Below are 19,407 nucleotides of genomic sequence, written 5' to 3'. Positions count from 1 at the left end.
ATGATTACCAGATCATCTGCATATGCCAAATACTGAAAATGAAAACTTGCTAAACGGGGCGTAAATGCATTTGAGTGCAAGAAGACGGAAATAAGATTGCCAGTGTAGATGTTGAACAGGGCCGGAGTCAATACACAACCTTGTGGTAGCCCCCTGTATGTGGGGATAGGGCTAGACAACGCACTGTCTGCACTGATTCGCACTTGCACCTGTGAGTTCATGTGTAGGTCTCTAAGACGAGCAATTAAGTGAGGAGGACACGCCCATTTTACTAATTTGCCCCAAAGGTGTTCCCTACTAACTCGGTCAAAGGCTGAGATTAGGTCAACAAATACTAAAAAGATGGGATGGACCAATCTATAAACTTCATTTTGCAAAAATGCTAGAATGAGGCCATTGAAGGAAGTACGCAACTTCTTTCTGAACCCTGACTGAGCCTTGTCCAGAACTGATTGGTTTAATCCCCTAAAATAATGGCAGAGAAGATTTTGCTGGAAGCATCTAGCAATGCAATAAACCGGTAATTCTCTGGATGGAGCGTGTCTCCCTTTTTACACAGAGGAATGAGATGCAACAAATGTCAGTGATCGAGGTAATAAATCATGGGAGACAATTGCATCAAATGGATCTTTTTAAAATCCGGCTCAATGTCATAAGGTCACCTTTCAAGATGATGATAGGGATACCATCACGATCCGGTGCTCTGGAGGACTTCGATCTTAATTATTGAGATAATATCCTCCACTGAATATTTTAAGCCTTCATAACTTGTACATTTAACCAACTTTCTATCTTTAGGCGAATTACCTGGTGCATATAATTCTACAAAATATTTGCGCCAAGAAGCTTCCCCAAACGGGGTAACTTGTTCCTCTCCATGTAGAAGATATTTCTGGGCTTTAAGCCAGTTCTTAAAATGTTATTTTATTAGTTTTGCACGTTGCTCTGTTTCTTTTCTATCACATACCTAAGTTGTCTGTCCTTTTCTTCTTTCCTCTTATGAACCTCGGCATCAAAGGCATGTGTTTTAATTGTAAAGCCATGAAGCAAGGGAGATTTTCATATGACAGGGCACTCAATCATACAGTTATTAATATTTACAATAAGAGAATTTGGACATAGGTTGCTGCCATCATAAAAAGAAGAAAGGGCTGGCCCACAGGTGCTCATACGCTGGTTAACTATCTGAATATATGTGAGATTCTGTTTAATTTGATTAAATCGCATTATTAACACAGTGTTTCCTTGTAAAAACTCCTAGACCGGTTCAAATTTTTTTAATCAGAGAGATACCTGCCCCCCCACTCTCTGCTTAGAATAGTGTTTGACAATCAAAGAGTTAGAGGAGCAGAGGGCTCTAGCAGGGGAGTATTTAGGGAGGGAAAGTTGGAGATAGCAGGGCCCCAGGCCCCAGAAAGCCTTGTGAATGATGCAGAGGGTCTTGAATTTGATCCTTGCAGCCACAGGGAGCAAGTGGAGAGAGTTTAGGGCTGTAGAGATAAAGTTCCTGGGCATGAGGCCAAGGATAAGCCTTGCAGCCCTATTCTGGATTAGCTGGAGGGAGCGTAGGGAGGAAAGAGGGATATTGAGAAAGAGGCTGTTGCAGTATTCCAGCCAGCCTGGAGAGATTGAGCTTTTGGGGGGTATCCGGTAATAATGTCCCCATACATAATGTCCCCTTACATAATGTTGCCGGGAAAAGCAATTGGCAACATTATATCTGGTGACATTGTGTATGGGGGTAGGTTTGGGGGGATGTCCTCTGCTCCCCTTGTAAAAGAAAATAATTAACATACCACACCTAAACGTAATCGTGAACATTGGCCGGCGTTGCATCTGGATGGGATAGTAAAGGTCAGCATGTGCCACACTTAGACGGAATTATAATTATTAGCACATGCCACACTTGGAGGGAAGTGTAAATGTTAGCATGTGCCACACCTAGACGTAAGCGTGTACATTAGCCCGCGTCGCATCTAGATATTATCGTGAAGTTCTGCATGTGCCACACGTGGATACAACTGCGATTATTAGCACATGCCACACTTAGATGGAATGGTGAATGTTAGCATGTGCCACACCCAGACGTAATCATGAACATTAGCCGGCGTCGCCTCTAGACGTAATCATGAACATTAGCCGGCATTGCCTCTAGACGGAACCGTGAACATTAGCTGCCATCACCTCCAGACAAAATCGTGAACATTAGCCGGCGTCACATCTAGAAGTGATTGTGAAGGTCAGCAATTGCCAGACCCAGATGGAATTGTGCTTATTAGCACAAACCACACTTAGATGGAACTGTGAATGTTAGCATGTGCCACACCTAGACGTAATCATGAACATTAGCCAGCGTCGCATCTAGACGTAATCGTAAACACTAGCCAGCGTCGCATCTAGATAAGTTTAAAATGACAGCATGTGCCACACTTATATAGAATTGTGATTGTTTAGCATTTGCCCAATTAACCAATCCACTAACAATTTCACCCCTCTGCATATACCTCTCAAACTCTAACCAAACACCACCACAAAACAACCCGCACAAACTTTACTACACTGCAACAACAAAACAATCCACACATAGACTTGCACAACAGCACACAGCGACTACCGACCGAAAAACACCCCAAGCCCAGCCAACGGAATTCCGGGTTGAGGCCACCAACAGCGCATAACTGCTCTCTTGCACTTTTCCAGCTTATTCCCACTAACTGACCCCCCTCCTCCTTTTTTCAGAGCCGGCAGAGCGCCAGGGGACCACTCTGGTGGTGATAGTTGGCGGTGCAAATATCCTTTAACATTAACATTGCAGGGGTGAGCCCGCATGTTCAATCTAATGTCTCCGCAAAACACAGTGACATTTTTGTCAGGAGACATTTTTGCAGGGACATTATGACATGGAACCTTCTGGGGGAAGGTGAGGAAAGGGAGCATGCCTCCAAGGAGGTGGAGCTGGAAGTGGGCCATCTTGGTAAGGTCCATGATGTGAGGGGTGAAGGAGAGAGCAGAGTTGAATATGACCCTGAGGTTTTTGGCCCCAAAGGATGGTGGGGGTAGAGGGCCTAAAGAGTGTGGCAGAGGGTAGGAGGAAAGAAGGATGCAGGTGTCCCAATGAGAAGGAACTCAGTCTTACTGGCATTTAGACAGAGATCATTACCTGCGAACCATGCCTGAATGGCAGACAGACGATCAGGGATGAGAGAGGAAGAAGAGGAGGTAGTATAGGGAAGTTTGAAGGACAGCTGAGTGTCATCAGCATAGCACTGGAAATGAGGAGAGAAGGGATCAGGTGAGCCAGAGGAGCGAGATAGATATTGAAGAGCCATGGCAATAGGATAGAGCCCTGGGGGAAGCCAAAGGTAGAAAGTGTGGTGGTGGAGGAGAAAGGGCCCAGTTGCAGCTCGGAAGGGCGATTAGTGAGGAAAGAGGTCAGCCAATCCAGTGCCCGGTCAGTGATGCTGAGGGTATCAGAGTCGTTTTATGAGGATAGAATGGTTGATCATGTCAAAGGCAGAGGAGAGCTGAAAGAGAATGAGAACAGCAGGAGAGTTAGAGTTGAGGTTTGCAAGCATGACTTCACTCGTGTTCAGTAGCACAGTGTCCATGCCTCTGGATGCCCTGAATCCAGATTAATGGTCAAGGAGGCAAACCACAAGTTCATTGGAGAGGGTCAATTGGAGAGGACCAGCTTCTCCAAGAGTTTACCCAGGAAGTGGGTAGTGGAAATAGGGCGATAGTTAACTGAGCAGGAGGGGTCAGCATACAGCTTTTTTAAGAGAGGGTACACAAGTGAATGCTTGAGGGATAGAGGGAAAGAGCCAGTGGAGAAGTAGTGGTTGCAGAAGTCAGCAAGAGCTGAGTGAGAGAGGAGATGTTGTCCTTAATGGTTCTGGAAGAACAGGGGAACACCTGTTTGGAGGAGACCTTCATAGAGTGGACAACATTAGAGATATTGTTTGGTGCTAAGGGCAGGACGGAGGATGCAGGGGATAGAAGGTGGGGACCCATGGGAGTCAGGAGAGCAGGCGTGGGAGTGGCAATGGGGGTAGAGGAGAGTGAGGACAGGATGTCCTGAGTTTTTGATGTGAGATGGGAGACCAAAGTGGTGCAGGGAGCCTGGGAAGGAAGTAGAGAGGTGGAAACTGCAGCTGGATTGGCAAGTTGTTAGTGACTCCAGAGATGCGGGCTTGGATGTGGGCCTACTTCTTGGAGCGGATAGAGAAACGATAATGCCTTTAGAGCAGGCAGCAGGCCAGTTTGTCAGAGGGTAAACCGAAGGTCTGCCACGTCCATTCAGCAACTCTACACTTGCGTTTCAGAGATGCTAGATCAGAGTCACACCACCCCTTGTTCTTAGAGGCAGGTTTTAGGCAGATCCTCATGACAGGGCCAGGGGTGTTAGAGATGAAAAGGTGCAGGGTAGCAAGGACAGAGTCAGAGGCGGGGATGGGACGGGGGATGAAGGTGGAAGCAAAAGCCACGACTGGCACTCGCTTCATCGGTCAGAGGACGGCGAAGGAGGCTGGGGGCGGTTTGGATAGAGGGCCAAGGGGACCCAGGCGGGAGAATAGAGTGGTCAGCCCAGGTGAGGGGGTGGTGACCGTATCAGAGGTAGGGACATCGCCAAAATTGAGGGAGTACAGAGTAGGTCTGGCCGAGTGGGTCGGCCGGAAGATAGAGGGAGTCACAGAGGACACAGAACTGTGAGGTGAATGATTCACGGGAGTTGAGGTGGATATTGTTGAGGATATTAGAATTTAAGATGTAATCTAAAGTCGAATAAAACCGACTTCTTCTCCAGGTAGACTGATTATCAAGATAGACGCTGATATTATATTAATTTTGGCTAAGCCCCTAAAATTCATCACCTGCAACTGGAACTTACCTCGAATGAGTGCTGGTGACTTATTTTGGTTATCACATGAAATTTTACACTAACGATCCTCCTCTATACAAAGACAATTGAAGTCACCACCTATTGAAATGTTATTGGAGTTATGTTTTTCAAACCAACTATTCAAAATATTAGAAAGTGAGTCCATATATATATGGGGAACTTCGAGTGGATTCCAATATATTGTTCAGTACTTGTGCATAGGTACGTTATAAATGCCATATCATATCATACATGGAGATTATCCGGAGCTCACTCAGAGGGGCCTTGGTGGCATGTTTAGTGGAAGGTTTTATGGCCCGAATGTGAGGTTAATTGTCAGACTCGTCAGACTGGGCTTGTCAGTGCACTTTGCCCCATAGTCAGGTTTTAAAGCCTCCTTCCTCCTCTTCCTGCATACATAGGTCGCTGCAGAAATGGTAAGAGGACTTCAGGTAGTCCAAGCAGTGTTACCAGACGCTGTGGAGCAAGGTTACAGGGAGTGCAAACTCCTTTGGTAATACGTGCCGATACACGAACCATAGCCAAGACTGCTACAACTGAACTTGTCGGTGCACTACATGGGTGCTTCGCGCTTCGGTCAGGTTTTAAAGCTGCCTACTCTCCCTCCACTCGTAGGTCGCTACAGAAATGGTGAAAGGACTTCAGGTAGTCCAAGCAATGTTACCATACACTGTGAAGCAATGTAACAGGGAGCCAAGACTGATACGTCTGCACTTGTCCATGCATTTCTACCTTTTCTTACGCATCCAGTCCACCTTCTCCTCTCCTCAAATGCCATTTTGCCATGTTTCAGTACTCTGTGCTGACAACAAGAGTAACCAGTGATTACGTTGTCGAAACTAATAAAGAGTGATTAATGGAAGGGGTCAAAATAACGAATTTCGAAAATAACTAGGGTAAAAAACATTAAATCGAGGTATGAATAACAAAGTGCCCACAAAAATGAAAATTTGCAAGTTGGAATTGTAATAAAAAAAACATGTCTACTTACAGTTCAGTAAACAAATAGTACAAGCAGGAGGGACTTTGAGAGGCTGCAGGGGCAGAAGGGGGAAAGGGAGAAATGGGGGACGCCTCCCCCACCCCGTATACAGGAATTAGTAAGTCTGGTGTTGGCAGTATGCATGTGGGGTGAGATAAAGGAGAAGACCACAACGCATTCATGTAAGCAGCACTAGATGACACTCGGACACCATAGAAAGTGATTGCAGGCAGACAATAGACGCGGTGAAAAGGATAACTCAATGTTTTCCCCACAGTTGTTTGCGGATCGTTTAAAAACCATCTCGGGTTTTAAGGAACAGTAAAATCACATATATCACTGAAAAAGTAACTGAACCAGGCCGGTGCGGTGAATGAGGTCCTAGTTCTTTTAAATCAGAATGTTTTCCTCATTTGTCCTTTTGATTCACTTACAATTGCATATCAATCTACATCCTTTTAAACATTCACTACATACAACTGCATTTGTGTAACTGGCCAGATCTGGCAGAATCTCCTGTGTTTTATTATAGTAGCATAGGTCGCTTGGCCCTCATGAGAAAATCTCATGTGCCCCTAATAGAGCATCTACTCCTGCTCCATTGTCTTTAAGGGCCTCCACCTCATTCTCAAATCTATGGTCTGGGTATATAACCGAATAGCCGCAGACGTATGATCGCATTCTACTCTGGTGGACTCAGCTTGTGACTATTTGGGCAATGTCTGGCATAACATACAAACTCCCGAACAGAGAATTCTGGGACTGTATAGTTCTCCACCTGTAGAATGAGGCTTGGTGGTTTTGGGGGGCGGTGGAGGTGTCAGGTTTTATGGGCCCCCAAAATGCCTCACCATAGCTGCAAATCGAGTCGGAACTTGAGGTGTGTCTGCGCACTCTTTCCCCAGTTGATTGGAGAGCTAGGAAGGACTTATCAACAGAATGGCCTCCCTTCCGAAAGGGAATAATGAATCTGAAGTGCAGGCAGCTTTAGAGGCATAAAAGGGTAGTAACAGCTTACAAAAGGCCCACATCAGAGGGCCAAAGAATCATTATTTAATAGAAATGCCAAAAAGCTGTCCGTGTTGGTAAATGAGATGAAGAAATCTGAAGAAGTCTGACCGTATAACTTTTCTTGATAAACAAAATGGGACTGATGATGTTGAAAGCATTACTTCCTCCTCTCAGAAGATTTTGAAGCAAAAGAAAAGGAGGAATCCCAAGTCCAAAACTAACCAAGAGATTCACTTGAAGTTTCCAAGAACGGCTGGTGGGCCAGTTTTAGAAGGGCATAGGAAACACAAGACTCGATTGTCGACTAATGAGGAAGAACAGTGCCACTCAGGTTGCCCGGAAAGGCATTGTAACTCTTTACACTAGTCACAGGATGTGAGTGAATGTGGACATTTAGACTCGTATGACAATGATATGATAAATAGAACTATACTCTGGCCCAACGCGACAGGAAACACTTACAGTTGGTTCATTAAGTGTGCTCTGTAAAGCAAAATAAACAGAAATTATACTGGACAGGAATATCTTTCATGGAATACCTTCTTTAAGAGTTATTACTATGCATGACATGTTACAGGTTGATTTTATAGAGATTTCAGTGTTGCACTCCTACTTTAGATCTGTGGCAGTAAAAATACTGGTAATCTAGGCAGCAGAACCCTTGGAAAGTATGAGATACGACATATATCTGGAAGATCAAATCAATGCACAGGGAGAATGAAAGAAATTAGGCAGCCTAGTAAATGTCAAGAGAGGAGCCCAATCATGGATAATAACTGTATTAGAAAGTTTAGGCCTGTGGATGTAGGAACGACAAAAGTCAGGGTCGACGATCCCAAGGTGACTCGAATTGTACAAATGGATGCAGTAAAACCCCAAAAGACTTTGTCCATCATCCTCCAATTACAACCTTGGTAGTGACCATTTTGCGCTGTCTGCTCCTCAAAAAAACCTGTCGTGTAACAGCAGAGGGTATAGTCATTTCATGGGGGGGTTGTTGGGCTTCACAAGTGGCCAAGATATACTAATAGATTCCCCCCTCAATAAATAGGTTTACTATATTATTGTAGCCAGCAGTAAACGGTCAGAAGGGAAGGCCCAAGGGGGGACCCGATCATGGGGATTTAAAGTTGATTAACGGTAACTAGAATTAAATAAACTAAAGAGTATCATTATTTCCTGGCTACCAGAATAATACATCAGGGATTTCTTGACTTAATAATGTAAAATGTTTAATACCCGACTGGGAAAAAAAGATACCTTTACAGGATGACCAGTATGATATATCTTTTTTGGAGGAATGGTTTGTTAGCAGCCCATTGGGTCTGGTCATTGAAGCTGAAGGCTTCAATGTTAAATGTCCAGCAACAGTGGGAGTAACAGGCATAGTAGCTTAAGTTGATACCGTTCAGTTCCCCACGACTCCAGCAACTGTCTCCCCACTCAGTGAATGAAAGGAATAGGGATCAAAAACTGGAACAAGGGGTGTAAAATAGGATCAGGTTTAAACTGCAGAAAACAGCAAAGCCAAGAAACTATAGAACACGGACAAAGTGGTCTACACAGTAACGCACTGGAGCACTGGAAAGTGATGAGTGCAAAAGAGAGGGTGCTAGAAAGAAAATCCAGGAAGCAGAACATGCTAATAAGCACACAATATTTGAAATCCAGTGGGACAGGAATAAGAAACAAGGAGCTAGGAACTTAAAAATACAAATAAAAACCAGGAACAAGGGACTGGCAACAAACGGGCAAACTGCAGCGATGACCAGCGCTGGACTGAAGTGAACTGTGGCTTTTGATCACATGCCTCAGGTGTGATTGTTGCTAGCAGCTGCCTGCCATAGCGGTTCCTTAACCTCCACTCTATCTTCTCCTGCTAGGGTGGTGAGTGAGCAAGACATTTTGGAAGGCATGAATTAAAAGCATACTTGTTACCAAAAACCCCAACTGGATCCAGAAGGGAAGTGAAATGTAAAATTTGGTTTTAGAGCAACCAAATCAACACAGTGATGTGGCAAAGTTTAGAACAAAAGTCCAAACAGACCCCAAAGCACACCCCTGAGTGACAAGAATGAGAGCAGAGGGAGCGAATTGTGACAGCAAAAAGATATAAACAAATATAGAAGAACCTGGACCGAAATAGTGGATTATTGGGGCCTTGTTTTGCTCAATGGGTGTTTACTGGGTGATGTGCCATGGGACTACACTAGAGTCTGGACAGGACTTTTTTGACGATTAATTAACCAAAGTGGCATTATCACAAAGCTACTGAACTAGGGATAATTTAAAAACAGGCGAGTGATCACTCATCTCTTACACTCACCCGAACCTCAAATCTTAAGGAAACCTCTTTTGCACCACAGAGAGAAAACTGCAAGTTAAAGGTGTCAGAAAAAGGGGTCCAATTAAAACATTAAGAGAATAAATGTATAGCAAAGGATTGGGCTGTGGAAACTGAGATAATTGGCACACATGGTGTAGAGTTACTTGATCCTACTGGGTTTCTGCTCATGGTTCCTGGCGCACACAGAGTGGCACTTTCATTTGGTCATTGCCTAATGCCCTCTTGTGGTTTATTACATGCAAAGTATGATAAAGGATTGTAGAAGAAGAAAGGAAGGTTAACAAGCAATTAAGACTGCTGGTGAAACTGATAGAGTAAGAGAAGGACACAAATATGGATAGAAGAGAACATTAAACAAGATTATAGAAACTGGAGGAAGGGGTATAGAAAGTCTAGATCTTTTAAGCAATGGTAAGATATGCTTTGTATTCTAGGCACAGGAAATGTGAAAACAATATTGGTCCTACTTTAACAATCCATCAAAGCACTCTGTGATTGCTCAGATCACCCCTATTGGAGAGTAGGCCTGGAGGGAAAACTAAACTTCTATTTTCGCTCCGCTCAGCTTGCCTATGATCTGAAGTTATCGCATAAGTGGGTGGGAACATTTTTGAGCGGGAAGTGCTTGAAGCAATACAAAATATTAAAACAATTCAATAACACCAGGCTCAGAGGACTTTGTTGATTTCGTTGTAAAGAATCAGAATGGGAAAACCTCTCACTTGACTTGTCTATTCAATAACATAGCCCACTCCTCTACGATTCCTGAAACATTGAAATAATCACTATTCGAAAGCACATTGGTGCAGTTCTCATAATTACAGGTTAACAGCCATCCTTGATACTTTGAACAAAAACGTTGCATTTGGTTTATAACCGAGATTGAGAGAGCAGACTCGGGAGAAGGTAATATTGCCTAAATTCCAAACTGGTTTTCAGCCAGGAATGTCTATAATAAGCAGTGATTTGGTGGTACATACTGTAATAATGCAGGCACTGAAAGGTGGAAATCTGCCTCCTAGCCTTCCTCGACTACTCAGCAGCATTTGGCCAGGTAGATCAAGGTACAGTGTGAATAAGACATTGGGGGTTAGCAGAAGGACTCTAGAAAGTGATAATGCTGCTGCACAAGGTCACCACAGTGCACAAAAGATTGGAAATTAAACTAATTTTTCACACAAGATAACTGCATGTGGCCTCGAACAGGATGTATTTTAGCCCCCTTCTTGTTCAGCATGCGTATGGTTGATGTAGGGAAGGTATTGGTAGTGGTGGGTAATTTCCCACTGAAGTTGGACTCTGAACATGGGATTCGGTAGACCTCTTTAATGGCACTAAAGTGGATTTCTGGCCGAGCTTGCAAGCAATATAGACTGCTTAAGAGATACTTCTTTTTAGAAAGAATGAAATAAAAATAAAAAACACATATTTTACATCTAAAAAATACGAAGGAACTTTTACCCGGAAGCTCGCAATGACTCAAATTGAAGTAGTGACCGAGTTTTGATATCTAGGTATGTACATTAGGTGCCTCAAGAAAAAGGGTAGCATTAATTGTAAAATAAATAATAAAATTGCAGTGGATGTAGCTATATTAAAGAGATTCCATGAACAACGTGGGGGTTTTGTTACCTTTAATCAATTTATATAAACAAAAAGTCACCCAATGAGTTTATATGGAATTGAAGTCCGGTTCTTCCTTTAAGAAGAATGGATGAATACATTGGAAGGTAAAACATGGCGATTATTACTAGTACTGGGATTGTGCTGTTCCCACACGATTAAATAGATCTGGGCAGAATTCGAGCTTGCTTTACTCCCAATAACCACAAAGATTAGTTCGAACAGTAAGACTCTGGTATAAGATGAGGTGTTAGGGAAGGTTGCCAGTAATTCTTTACTTCTGTTGTCGCCCTACAACTGAAGTTCAGAAGTATTTTCAGTGTCCCACAATTTCCTAGTGCCTTCGATTGCTCCAGGGAGAGAAATAAACCCTCTTCAAAGCGGTATGTCAACTTTCTTACCCCTATCATGTCAAGGCATTTGATGGGGCCCTTATCAAAAGCAATTACGGGTCCTAGGATATGTCTAATAAGAAAAGTGGATTGAAAGTGAAAGCAGACTGGCTAGCCTACTGATCTTCAAGGCATTCTAGACAGTTATCTCTACCATGTTAAAATCCTCCTGTCCTGTAGTTACAGGATGTTCTGCTGTTCTCTTAAGGCACACATGTGGGTGATTTGAAAGTTGATTACCACTATTTTGCACACTGTACTTGAGCTGCTAAATAGTATAATTCTGGGTCAGGGACCACAAGGCCCACCTATTCATATGTCTGGGGCAGAGCAGTCCAGTTTACACATGGGTGTTTACCTGACGCTCCCCTGTAAAGTTTAGTAGACCAGACATGAGAATAGAAAGCACTTTTTGTGCTATTGTAATTTGGATGTTAGCGGACAGATAAGGTAGTTTGGAGGCCAACGCCATTTTCAGCAGTGGAATATGCCCCATCATCCATATATGAAATATTTCTCACTTCAGTAGCCTGTTTTCTATTTATTTCAGCTACAGTTTTGCCGTATTTAAGGTCCCACAGCCTTTGTCTGAATCTATTGGCCGTCACCCTTAGATAAGTAATTGAATTTGCAGACCATTTAATCGATATGTCTGGATTGTTCCAGTTGGTGCTAGTTGTAAGCAGAATCAATTATTTTTTTAATTGTTTATGCAGAACCCAGTGTATTGGCCAAACACCTGGTCTTCCTCGACCAGAGCTTAGATGTTGTTCTTAAGGTATTTAACATGCAGAAACATGTCTGCCATATAGAGGAATATTACTATATTATGAGTTAGAACTGAACACCCTGAGCCATATGTCTCTCACAATTTGGCATGCCCAGCAACTCAAGAGCGAGAGCAAATAACAAAAATAATAAAGGGCATCCCACCGTGTGCCTTTCAGTAGTTTTTAGGAATCACTCCATTTGCCGACATTGTAATGTAAGTAGGCCTAGAAAATATTCATCAAAGAGGCCATTCAATCAAATTTGAATGCTTTTTCTCATCCAGCGTGGCTATTGCATCGGATCCACAACTAGTTGTGTAAGATATTTCTTCAGTCTGGTTAATGTCCCAGCTGTCAGCTGCTTGGCTGTTCCTTCACCTACCTGTGGTGCCTGTTGTGGATGCACAGGCATCCTGTCAGTGTCTCGCTCCTGGAAGGTGAGACTGTAGCATCTGGCAGCCTTTCCATCTGCTGTGCTGTGCCACGTTGAGTAGGAACCATGCGCCATCGGGCACCTTGGATGTTCTTCGAACTGCAGACTTCAGCGGTCCCCTCCCTGCTCACCTTCTCCTGTCTTTGCACACCTCCCACCACCCGTTGAAACTGAAATCACCCCTTCCATGGCAAAGCCTCAGCAAAGTCTTGGCAAAGTCCCAGCTGTCAGCTGTTGTCCGCTCATCGTAGCAACTACTTTCTATTTTTCCTCCTCATCTTGTTTACTACGTTCTATTGCTTTTCTCTATCGTAAGCAACCCGTGTCTATACTCTGTCTGTTCTGGTGCCCGTTTGTACACCCCCCTTCCCACTACTAGTGGAGGCTCCTCTCTCATTTTAAATCTTGGCATCCCCATGTACCAATCCGCAAGAGTAACTACTCTTTTTCTTATCTTTCTCACTCCTTCCTTGGCTCTTACGTCTTGTCATAATATTCCATACAGAATTATTTTTAAAACTTTGCAGTAAATGCCTTTCGACCCAGCACTGTACATGTTGCAAGATCGGCAATTGCCTTTTTAACTTCCTAAAGCATCAGTTCAGTTGAGAGTGCCTCCCTCTTGCCCAATTCAATATCCCCAAGGCCTCCTTCAAGCTTTGCCATAATTAGTCTAGATCTCTAAATCTTCTGGTAGAATTTCAAAAACCTCTCTTTGGCCTGTATTAGATATGGTGTGTCTTTCATGGAGAAGCTAGGATAAAGCCCAGACAACACATTCACCTTCCTTGTATTTGCTTGCTAGTAGTTGCACATTGAGAAAGTTGCATCCTGAAACTATTCACCCTTCGCCCCCAATCTTATAGAGTGTTGTTATATCATGTGTTTTGTCACATTCCATTTCTAACACTTTTACCTTTTTCTAGATGGCTCCTAATGGTTTTCAATATCCCACCTCTTTAGATATATTCATGCGAGGAATACACACACGTTTTGTCACATGCACATAGACACACACACACTCAGACACTTACCTCTGACTCCCTCAGCTCACCCTCTCGGTCTCGCTGTGTCTTTCAGTCCCTATGCGCACTCGTGTGGGGCACATGGGCTAACAGTTCGATTTAGAAAGACTGCTCTGTGCGGTCAAAGAGCTGTCTTTCGTAATCAATCTTTTTCGGTTTTGCTCTTTTAAAAAAAGGTCTTTTGACCTAATACCAGAATATATACCTTAAAGATTTCCCACCCAGTTAAAAAATATCTACTGAATTCTTGTTATCTTCCAAAAAGCGACATTCGTTGTTTACAATTTCACCCCGAAGGCTAGATCAGGAAGCACCTCGAGCTCATCTTTACACTGTGGCCTCTGCAATGGAATTATCTGTAAATGTAGATTTAACCCAATTTGACTGTGATCAGATAGCATTCTTGGCAATATGGTACTTTTAGGTATCCTTCCTAAGTCAACAAGGCAAAACTATAGTTGATTTTCAACACAGAGACATGAATGGTGGAGTAAAAAGAGAATGCCCTTGTTTCTCCTTGCACAACACTCCACACATCAACCAGCGGATGAAACTCCATCAACTGATGTGTATTCTTGCCAAAGATTGTGGTGTTTGCAAGTCCAAGCTTGTATAGATTGTGCACAGGTCCCGGAAACTTATAAATGAGAGCCTGCAAATGTGTTGCAGTAATTAGGGAGTGCATACCTTGACCAATGTCAGCACAAAATTACCAGAATTCCCGGCCAGTTTTGCTCACCTTCCTGTGTCATCTCTTATCTTCTAACTGGCCCTAAATTCGATGCATGTATGTACTAATGTTATGACTTGACAGCAGTATGAAGAATAATTACCAATATCACCTCAATGCCGTTATGTCCTTGCATAAGCAAGTTCGTCTCCTGGAGCATCAACAGGTGTGCCCCATGACGCTGAAAAGATGCACATATTGGTGTCTTAGTGTGCAGGTTGAAACCCATGAAATTGCAGAAAGCTTTTTAAGCTCAACTTGCTTCACCATAATAGACCAACACTAGCTGTCTGATTCTGAAGTGTATTCAATGTAATGTGAACCCCATTTCAGCTAGTAAATCTAGCTCAGTTACAATTGTATGTGCTGCAGCTTGTGGCTGCATCACATTTCAACCAAGCTATGCCCTGCATAAGTTCCTCCCTCCCAACCACACTAAACAACCGAAACGTGTCAGTGAGATTGCAGAGTAATGAAAAGGAAAGAAAAAAAAATAACATATTATAACAAACATTTTAAATGAGTTAACACACATGAGAGGGTATACAACATCGAGTGTTGCTCTCACTTAAGTAACCACTGCAATTTCTGGATTTGTAGGAGGAAATCTATTGATTTTGTTTTTGTTTTACCCTTGCACTAGTACTTTGCAAGCTGACAAATTCACTTTCAGAACTCGGAACTTGTCCGTTAGCTTCCCTATCCAAGTTGGGGTTGTTTTGTTGTGGATATGACCTCTCCCCCTTGCGTTCCCTCATACAGTGTGCTTTGATAAAATATTCCTCCCTCTGAATTTCATCATGTCTGCCGGTGTGGTAAAAAAATTGATTTCTCTTGATTTACAATCCTGTGTTTCGTAGGGTACAGCAATGCATGCTGTATCTTTTTCTCCCTCAACAGTTTCTTTGCTGCTTAAAATGTTTTCTTGGCCACTTGAACATTTACAGTGCACTCTTGGACCTTTTGAGTTCCAGCTCACCCTTTTTTCTTGATGTGCTTCACAAGGATTATCTGTCGAAATAGTTTAATATATTTTTGTCGCTACTAACCCTCAAATTCTGGGTCTCCATCTCTAATTCTTTGCAATCCCCAAAACTGAAGAAGTTGCAGCCATCTAAACTCGGATGATTCTGCAGCATTTTGGCTTGAAATATGGTGTGGTTTATATAGCCCTTGGTAACATGTAATTCTTAGTAATCTAGTCATTTTGGATGTTAGTCTCTTGCACTCTTACATCTTTGCTCAGATCAGTCCTCGAGCTCTGGTTGCCACTAAAGCAGTCTTTATAATAAAAGTTAAATTCTGTTGTCCTCCAATGACAGTTTCTCTCAAAGTAAAAAGACCAAGTCTTGAGCTAGATCCAAACTCTCCAGTTGCATTAATATTCTTATTCGCCTGACCATAAAACCCATTGGCCTGTCAATCTTTGCGATGTGTACAATGTGTGTCCTGCATAACCTGCATGACGTGCCTACTCACACAATCTGGTGACCTTAAACCCTAATTGGCAGGCATGAAGTTTACCATTGGCTTCGACAAACTCCTGTAGTTGGCAAGTAATTCAAAGGCAGAGAGAAGATTGCATGGTAATTGGATGCTATTTTGTGACCTATCATCAGTTTCTTCAGGAGAGGAACTGCAATGGCATTTTGTGGAGACTAAGGAGTTCATGACCTTGCGTTCATGACCTTGTTGATGCCTGGCAATAGAGTAGAGATTCATTTTTTTTATCCGTAATTGACATGCAAGGTTCGACCAGAGGGCTAAATCTCCGTATGCACTGCCCCAGACACATAATGTATAATGAGAGGCACAGTGGGCAAAAAACAGTAGCTTAATTTTGGAATTGTTTTATCCAGGATGACACCATCCAGCAAAACCTTACTCTCCCGGCATGTTCTACAAAACGATGCAGAGAAATGACTTTACCTCTAAATAGGCATACAAAGATAAGATGTGAAAAGATAAACATACTGCCAAGGAGAAACGGAACATGTTCATAAAGCTAAGGGGCAGAATGAAAAATAAAAGGATCTTTCTTTCTAAAAACAGGTGTATATGTTTATCAATGTTCTTAAAAGAGTTGGTTAATTACACAATTTGATTGCTGAAACTCAAATGAGCATGGCAGGACACTAATTGGAACAAAGGATACAGTTAAATGTGTAAATGTATTTGTATAACAATTTTGAAAAGGTATCCTATCAAATGCTGAGCTATAACAATGGGGACGTATAAATAAAAGGTGGATGTGAAGTTATATATATGCTATGCTGCCCAAAAGCAAGAATAGTTAGGGGGAAAAAGCAAAAGGACGTGAGTTTTATTGTAAATGGGAATGAGTGGGATATGTTAAGGAAATGGGAAAAGTGAAGACAGTTGTGTGGTTACTATTGAATTTTATTATAGCATTATTTTTAGATTTTAAAAGACAAGAATACAGAACATCTCAAACAAACAAACATGATTAAATAAAGTCTTACTTAGTTAACTGCAAGTGGGCATAATGTCTACTGGGATACACTCGCGCTACTGAGATACACTCGCGCTACGGAGATACACTCGCGATAGCACCTAATATGCTCCTTAAGAACTTTGGTGGTGTAAGAATCATGGATTGATGTATCACAGTTAATATATGCAAGGATGAACAATGTATCCTTATTTTACCTTGAAACGACCTGCTGTACATATTTGAATATGCGATAAAAACATTGCAAAAGATGAGTTATATATTTGGACTGAAACATTTTGATGCTACGCCTTCCTTATTCTTTTTGCAAAATGTGCCTAATGGGTTTGTAATTAATGACTAAACTGTCAGTAATATATACATCTAAAGATTAGAGAATGTTCCACATTCTGTACTAATTTGGCCATCTTAACAATGTGGTGGGCAGTACAATGTCCATATGTGGTGTAATTATTTTTCTTTGTTCTTTGTTTCTTCTCTTTTTTTGGGAAATCAGATGAATCCAGATCCAAAGATTCTTGCAAACCTTCCATGGATTGTAGAGCCAGTGCAAGAAACAAAAAGAGGAATTAGCACCAAGTATGAAACCACAATTTTCTAATACAGTGACATCATCTCCTTGGTGTGCCTTGGTGTACTCAGTGGAACATCTGCATACGTCATGACAACCTCAAATCATAATGAAAAGACTGCATTCTTAGAGTTACTTCCTACAAGATGCTATTGATGTTACTGGCAAATGCTTCCAGTTCCTTCTGGGCTAGCACAACAAAGAGATATACATGAAGGAAGTATTTATCAGCAAACACTTTTTTGTTAAATAAAAATGCACAATAAAAATATTAGCTCCTTTTACTCGTCCACAGTTTTTTCTTACAGTTTAGACTGAATTCTGAGATCCCTACATCATTGAATACTTATAGCACTGACCATGTGTTTACTTTTTTTATACAAATAAGTCTATTGTTTGAAATGAATAGACTTTGACAAAGCTGCTTAGTATTTTTTCATTTTGTAAAACAATCTCTTGTATCATCACCAACAAACTCCCTTTCTTAGTAAGATAGCCATCCCGCATTTTCTCATCAAATTTATGTACATTTTAGAAAAGCAAAAACTAGAATATAAATATGTGATATGCATAGAAAATGGTATATTGAATAGTTATTTTGTTGGCTTTGGATGTTACATTTTGCAACTGAAAAGTCCTGCATGGAAAATATGTCTATACAGAGGCCAACCTTCTGCAAGTTAGTCTTTTATAGACTCTGGTTCAGCTAAAACGATCTCCTCTTTCTTTACATTTTGATTTATTTTATAAAATTGATTTGTTTACCTGGATTGTTTTTATTACAATATATATTTTAAATGTGTGAAGTTTTTGTATGTTTTTCTCCACCTTTTTTTTGGGTCTAGTTTTATACCTGTTAATAAGTCTGCGATTTGTTGCTTTCACATTAAAACTTTAAAAGGTACCCTTACGCACAGGGAGATGCTATTTGCATTTTAAGCCTACTCTATAAATAAATTAAGCATGTCATTTATTCATGAACATGAAATACAATATGGTAAATTGTAAATGATCATTTTTAAATAATAAAGTTATTGCAATGCCTAATAATGGTGAAGTAGTCAAGGACAGTGGCATCTCACACTTTTGTGTTGCCTAGCCCGATTGAAGAAAGCACCAGGACAATGTATGTGCATCCTTGGCATGGAATGTTGTAGTAGTGGGATCCTGGTCCTACCACTAGTTATGTAACTTCCCTGTGCGACTGAATCAGTGGTGGATAGTTCTAGAACTACAGCTTTAGGAGACAGCGGAGAGAGTTTTTATTTCTTGTACCATTGTTCAGCAAGATTTTATTAACAATGTGATGTTATTTTACTATAATAAACATCCTAAATGAACACTTTTTTGTAGGGACTTTATAACACTGAAAAACTGCTGCTATTAAAGTTACATTCGGGGTACAATGCCCTGATTATGTACCCGTAATCTACAATAATCAGATTCCTAATCTCTGTCATCACAGTCCTAGATTGCGGAGACTCTATGGGCCTGATTTACAAAAACGTTTTTTCGTTTGAAAAACGCTTTGTAAATCAGGCCGTATATGATATGATATGATATGGCATTTATAACGCGCCTATACACAAGTGTTTCAAGGCACGACGAGGCAAGGGGGGGGAACAATGGGAGGACAAACAACGATCCTACTAGGCCAGGTGTCATTCAGATCGCGCAAGTGCATGGGAAGGAGGGAAAGGAAAAGTGCAAGGGGGGAAGGGGAGGGGAAAGTGCAGTACATGGGAAGTGGAATAAATAAGATAAATAAAACACATAAAACAGCCAGCTGGTGGCAAGTGCAAGGAAGTGCAGACAAAGTGCTGGAAAGGGGACTGATACAGAAAACGGTCCCCAAGTGCAGATGTTGCCAGGGAGGCAGTGCGGGTGGGTAGTTGACGGGGCCTGGGCCAGAGATCAGAAAAGGAGTGGCCCGGTAACCTGTGCAATTACAGTCAGGAATTCAGCAAGGGAGGGGAGGAGAGAAAGCAGAAGCAAAGAGGAAGGTTTTGAGGTGTTTCCGAAACCGGAGATGGTTCTCCTCCAGTTTCAGGAAGGCTGTTCCAGAGAGAGGCCCCTGCCGAAGAGAGTGATCTGCCACCAAATCGTTGCTTGGAGAAGCGTCTGACCCTGAATGAGTTGGAGGCAGATGA

General features: G+C 42.0%; 1 protein-coding gene across 2 annotated transcripts in view; it reads left to right on the top strand.

Moving 5' to 3' along the window:
* The window catches only part of ANKS1B (ankyrin repeat and sterile alpha motif domain containing 1B), an 806,556-nt gene extending 789,017 nt beyond the window's left edge, over positions 1 to 17,539 (top strand). For both annotated transcript variants that reach the window (XM_069629362.1, XM_069629363.1), the window contains exon 9: positions 17,183 to 17,539. In XM_069629362.1, the coding sequence (XP_069485463.1) occupies positions 17,183 to 17,287 (105 nt within the window). In that variant the 3' untranslated portion in view covers positions 17,288 to 17,539. The remainder of the gene's footprint in view (positions 1 to 17,182) is intronic.
* The last annotated feature ends 1,868 nt before the right edge of the window (positions 17,540 to 19,407 follow it).

This window comes from Ambystoma mexicanum, chromosome 12 (assembly GCF_040938575.1).
Source record: "Ambystoma mexicanum isolate Mex_15411 chromosome 12, UKY_AmexF1_1, whole genome shotgun sequence".
Classification (NCBI taxonomy): Eukaryota; Metazoa; Chordata; class Amphibia; order Caudata; family Ambystomatidae; genus Ambystoma; species Ambystoma mexicanum.
This window is presented reverse-complemented; position numbering and strand designations above follow the sequence as displayed.